Source organism: Cardiocondyla obscurior, linkage group LG10 (genome assembly GCF_019399895.1).
Source record: "Cardiocondyla obscurior isolate alpha-2009 linkage group LG10, Cobs3.1, whole genome shotgun sequence".
Lineage (NCBI taxonomy): Eukaryota > Metazoa > Arthropoda > Insecta > Hymenoptera > Formicidae > Cardiocondyla > Cardiocondyla obscurior.
In genome coordinates this window covers 6,138,607-6,144,791 of record NC_091873.1, presented here as the reverse complement: position 1 = coordinate 6,144,791, position 6,185 = coordinate 6,138,607, and the positions used below count along the sequence as shown (strand labels likewise).

Sequence of the window (6,185 nt, the reverse complement as noted above, 5' to 3'; positions counted from 1 at the left end):
ATAATTTCATAAAGCGCATTACTGGTGTAAGTCGCAGTAGAATTCTTTCGCTCGCTAGGAAATGTCTTTTAATAAATTGCGACATAGAATAAAATATAGATCATCAACTATATAGCTTAGATTTTGTAACATGTATCAATCTTCTAATATTTAAGAATATTTAAAAAAGATTAATTTGTTTCTTTAAATAAAACTTATTCTTGAACGAATTGTACATCAGCAAAAGTAAAAATAGTACAGCACTTACCTTTTATTTTATAAAAAAAAAAGAATTTAATAAAAAGAACTTAATAAATCGGGTAAGGTTTACATGTTACATATTACATTTAAATAAACGATCCTGTATTGTGACAAATTTGATTGGTATACAATGGTTTACAAGGGAGTCGATCGTATCACGCCACAGAATGGCACGGGGGATAACGAAGGATTGAATCGAAGGTACAAGCGTAAGTGGAATGCAGCGATGAATGAAAGCGCAAACTGGAAGACGCTATTTTTTCTGTTCTCTCCCTCTTTTATCGTGGAAATGCTTGTTCTCTCGCGCGGTCTCGTTCCATTTACACGTGTCAACGCTGCGCTTGTTTCAGTGCAAGTTTCAGAAACATCGTTTTTTTTTTCTTATGTCTTACGCAGATATCTACAGGCAAAATTCTGCTCGACAGAAATCGATTTTATTCATTTACATTAATTCTTTTTTTCTTTCAATCGGACTTTCCGCCCAGGGAACTATCGTAAGAGAAACCGTTTTAACAAATTGAACATTTTGTCGGGATATCGGGTGAGCGTATTGCGGCAAGTGCGTCGAGCAGAATGAGAGATGCTTGTTCGATCGTCGATGACGTATAAAAATGGAGATTAATCGACTGTAGAAGGTCTCCGAGATTCCTGCTCTTGTTCGGACATGTAATCGCACAGTTACATATGTAAACGTAATCAAGTACTTACATACGAAAACGCGAAACCGTATCTACACCTTTTCTCCGGATGGTAATCTGAATCAACGTGCGCGCAACGGCGCTTTAACATCAATTATTCGAAATCCATTAATAGAACTGATCGGTTTACGTGGAGTGTGTAGCTCACCGTGTGATCCAATCGAAAACCCAAGGTGTACGGGAACGATAGAACCATCCATCGAAGAGGGTGCGTCATCGGGCTTTTGCGACCCGATGGAGGACGTGGGGAAATTTTCGATGGGATTTCCGTTACGCTGGATATTCCGGCGGGCGATTTCACGCGCGGATTGTTACATTGCTTCGCGATCTGTTCGTCGATTTTCCGCGGTGAGCTCGGGGGGATAGAAAAAGAGTGTCACGATGAACATCAACACGAGAAACGTTAACGGTAACGGACGATCGGGACGCGTCGCGATTGCGAGACGCGCCGACGATTTTTGTTCGATTATCTTAAATCACTCGCACGTCTTCGCTTCTTACGTGCTATAATCGGTTACGCGATGTACATTTTGTCAGTTAATCACACTGGGTACTTCAACATAGTCTTGGAAAGGTTCTCTTTCTTTTCGCTCGACATTCCCCTCTGAGCTTCTCCTCGTAACATTATTTATGCACGACGTTTATCATTATTCTTGTGGTTTTTTTATTTTTTTTTTTTTTTTTCTTTAACGACTTAATACCCGATATACACATTATCTATCGCTTTATTATCCGGTGATAGATAATAATTATTCGTAATAAGAAAATCTGACGATATGATAGGTTGATCGCTCTCAACGGCCGCCACGAGTAAATCCTCTCTTACGAAAATGGTGGACATTATTTCTAAGTTATTAGCATGATTATTCCGTGATACAAAATTTTTTTTCAAACTTCCGTTTTCGCACTTGATTCGTACTATTGAGATCCATTGATATAACGATATTAACATACAAAATTTATCAAACGTATTCAATACATTTTTGTTTTTCTCTCTCTCTTTTTTTTTTACTTTAAATAAAATTCATACTTCGTTGTAAAATTGATTTAATCAAATGACGAATATGTCGTCGTGCGAAAAATTTCAATTATCTCAGGACACAACATGAAAGGACTCTCATGCTAAATTGGCAATCTAAGCTTTGATATTTACAACTGGAAATTCGCATTGCATCGCAATTTATCACGAATTTGTATGGACAAAGCGTACCTCGAAAAAGGAAATTCAGCTTTACACGTGGCAGCACGTAATTTGGCTACCGATTTCCCCCGCCGTTTTACGTTCGACACTGAGCTAAATTGCGGTTGCAGTTATTTTTACATGCAGCAAGCGTACCTGCGAGTTATTTTAAAATTCAGCACGGTTTTTGCAATTATCGATCAACTTTAGATCGTGCCGGCTGCTTTTACAAAAGTGTTATAGTCGTTACAATTATTTCTTCATTAAAATTTCCGTGCTGATTTGTTGACATTTTGATAAACGTATTGTTTAATATTTATAAAAATTAATCGAAAAGGTACGTTTGTTGCTCGAATTAACACAGGCACTGAATTTCGATTTTAAAATAAAGCTTTAAAAATAGCCTGCATAATTACAATTTGCGCTTTTAGGAATGCATGCATTTATGCATTTATAATGCGTCTGTTATACATAATGCAGCGTCAAACGTATGTATAAGCGGGAGATATCGTCTCTTGGCACGAGAACCATGGCTGTAAACGTCGTATTTCGGGCCAGATCGCGGCGATCCGTCGACGCCACGGGTAGTTCCGTCGCAAGACGGCTTCGAAGACAATTAGAAAAAATACCAAACGAAAAGCGGGGACGTTCGAGTCCATCTGTCGATCCAGATCGACGCGATCTGGCGCTATTAGGTACTTATAACGCGTTTACACGATTAACCTAAGCTCATACGTTCCACACACACTCGATCACTAATTCATGCGCTGGCACACGCTTTTTCTCTCTCGATAAACGTCTATAAGTATGTATATTTTTATTTGCATTTATATTTATATATATATATATTTTTTTTTTATATGTTATATATACTATTTCAATCGCAACATTCACGCATCGGTGCGATTGTACACCCACTGTTTTTCCAGTTAAAAAACTCATGTTACTCCGCCGTTTGCGGCGCCAGACTCCACTCTCGCATTGCACAAAATAGTTACCCCCTTATACACGGTAATCGGTAATTATAACTAATAATAATAATCATAATAATTAGTAATAATAATAAGAATAATAGTAGCGTCGTCGTCACGATCGACAGTCTTTCTTTCTTTTTCTTTTTTGGCACGTGACGTTTTTACTGACTCGCGACAACGGACTGTCGCCGTCGCGTGAACTTTTTTTTCTACTTCCACCCGCGAACGTCGTCTCGTTTTTAACAGAGCGTTCCTTTTCGCGCGTTATGGCAGTAAGTGTGTTGTTCAAGTTGCTGGTTGCACATGCACCCATCCCAGGACCATCATACTATCGCAGTTGCGACAAACTATTTCGTCGCTGACGGTGAATTCGTTTATTTTTGATTTTCATTTGATTCTCTCACGGTTATTTATTTACAATGTACAAAGGTTTCGATCGAGAGGAACTTTCGCCCCCGTTCTTGTCGCCATTCAAGCCTCAGAGCTCGCGGGATAGTCCGATCTTTACGGGCGACGATTTCGCGGCGAAAGATTCCGCCGATTTACGGAGAATGTGGCTGCTCCTTCTTCAAATCTGAAGCCTACGGTTCATATATGTCCTACATTGAATCTCCTATATTGATCCACCCTATTAGATTTTATATTTTATTCTTGATAATCAACGAGTTCGAAGGATGTATATTTTTAATAAGTCGTGAATGATAATAAAATGTAATAAAACGTTTGTAAATTTCAATATTAATCTCGAATGTTGTTTTTAAAAAATGGCAGTACCAACGCTACTTTCCGCAAGTGGAAAGATTCCCGTTAATAACTTTTCGAATTGTATGCGTATTATTCGTAAAGCACGTGACCTCAGTGGAGAAGATAGTAGCCGCGGAAAGGAGAATATGTGGCATTACAGATTTTCAATGCGGTTCACTTTACACCTGCCGGCTCTGTCTATCGGTCGTCGAATAATTCAAAGACCCCGAGTAACGCAACTCCTCGCGATTCGAACGTGCGTATAATCCAATTGCCGTTTACGTAACTCTGTATTGAAATAGCCGTATTCTCCAAGATTTATCAGAGGAACTAGTCTCTTAACTTTCCCTAAATCTTATAAATACAACGCATCGTTCATTGAAATACAAAACGTTCGGTGCTGCGTTAGAAGTGTTACAGCGAAGAAAAGACTCGTCCTCTTTTTAATTCCTTAGAATCTTACAATTATTGCTCTATAAAAATATCAGTGCTTCCGTGCTTTCGATTGCTTTATTACTCGTTCTCGGATTATTCGACTACCGGACAGTAGCAAAGATCGCTTCAGCGGTGTTCGAACGTCACAGCGATACCACGATCGTTAAAATCGCCACGACGGTGAGACACCGGCTGTTCGTTCGCTGGCTTAGCGTCTAGGTGATGTATTCCGGTTTGTCGTTGAGGCCGGACCAGTGTCGCGGGGACGCCGGTGTCCATGGCACTGCTATGTCGAGAGCCGCGATGCTGAGCTTCCGCTGGAACTTGAACTTCGGGCTCTTTTTCCTCGGGCTCTTCGGCGGGGATTCCGCGAAGGTCACGCTCCTCCGTGGTCTTCTTGATGCTGGGGGTGGCGGCGGGGGTGCTACCAACGGTGGCGGCGGGGGCGTGGGCAGCGAATTGGCGGGCGAGTCGCTAGGACTTTCCTGGTAGCAGTTTACACTTGGGTATGCGTGTTGCTGTGTACCTGATCGCCCTCCGTATTCCCAATTGCGTTTGCTGGTGCGTAATACTGCAAATTTCAAGAATAATTAGATGATGTTAAATCTGTTTGAGCTAATAAACCTTCCATAACTATCGCAGTTTCTCAATTATCATGGAATTTAATAAAAAGAAAAAATAAAGCAAATTAATTTTTCTTTTTTTAATAAATACAGAAGTATAACTTTTCTTTTAAAACATTGTTTTCAGCTTCTATGTAGTATATTTAATTTGTAGACAAATTCTTACTCGAAGTAAGTATAAAATAAATTTTTTTAACGTTAAACTTTGTAGATTGATCACATAAATAATCTGAAACTGAATAGTACATGGCGGTATACTAGCTCAGGCATGCACATAGATAAAAGACAATAAGAATCTTGTGTGACGAAATTTTGGGTGACGTGATTTGTGATAGAATTACGTGAAAAATTGCAAAACTATAGATGTGTGATTTTTCTAACGTGAATAAGGCTATTTACATTTCTCTTTTCTTTATCTTCATGTTTTGCAACGTATGACTTAATCCCTTTTGAACTGCAATAGATTTTTAACTCGACAAATAAAAATACGGATATACATTAGTTGGCAATATTAGGAATATCTGCAAATAATTCGTACATGTGCCTATCGGTTTTTCATAAATTTTGCGCAAGGAACTTGAAAAGTATCGCGCTGCATTATCATATACCGCACTATGTCTCGTTTATCGCGATGCAGTCTTAAACCATGCCAAATAAGCGCGCGTGAGTTACATTGTAAAGCAAAAATCGATGTACTCGATGAGAAGGAAACATCGAATGAATAAATATGAAGTAAAGTATAAGACAGGAAATGTAAGTTCGACAGTACACATAAGATAAGTCAGCCGAACGACGCAAACGAAGATTTTACAGTTGTATCTAAAATAATATTATAACATTGTTATTTCGCTTATATTAAAATTTCTTATCGACCTTATCAACCTTCCTTAAAGCATTTATTCCGCCAAAGTTCAAATATTTATTTTTAAAGTGCTATTAAAAGGTATCAATTTAATTTACCAAAGTTGAACCAAGTATTTGTGGAAGATTGATAAAATCGGTAAACCGACTTTCGATATTATTCAGCTGCGAAGTGAGAATTCGAGAGAGAAGCAGCTTTATGTATAGAAAGATATACTATCCAACTCTGAAAGAAGCGCAAAGGATACACCGTGCGGATATATCCATATACCAACGTAGCATTGTACGTAGGAACGTAAGAAAATTAGAGATCTTCAAAAAATTTCCTGTGCAGCTCTTGATGCACCACGGTCTCTTCAGAATCATACCTTCGGCGCGAACGTAGTCAATGTTGGCACCTCAGCAGCCAGTACTCGTTTCTTCCCGCGCT

The 6,185-nt window shown here is 38.9% G+C and overlaps 1 protein-coding gene across 6 annotated transcripts in view; it reads right to left on the bottom strand.

Moving 5' to 3' along the window:
* Nucleotides 1-325: 325 nt before the first annotated feature.
* Nucleotides 326-6,185, bottom strand: part of Glurib (Glutamate receptor IB) — a 212,217-nt gene continuing 206,357 nt past the window's right edge. For 3 of the 6 annotated variants that reach the window (XM_070662888.1, XM_070662889.1, XM_070662884.1), the window contains 2 exons: nt 6,124-6,183; nt 326-4,842 (listed from right to left, as the gene is read on the bottom strand). In XM_070662888.1, the coding sequence (XP_070518989.1) occupies nt 4,768-4,842; nt 6,124-6,183 (135 nt within the window). In that variant the 3' untranslated portion in view covers nt 326-4,767. The other 3 variants (XM_070662886.1, XM_070662883.1, XM_070662887.1) reach the window with 2 other exon arrangements.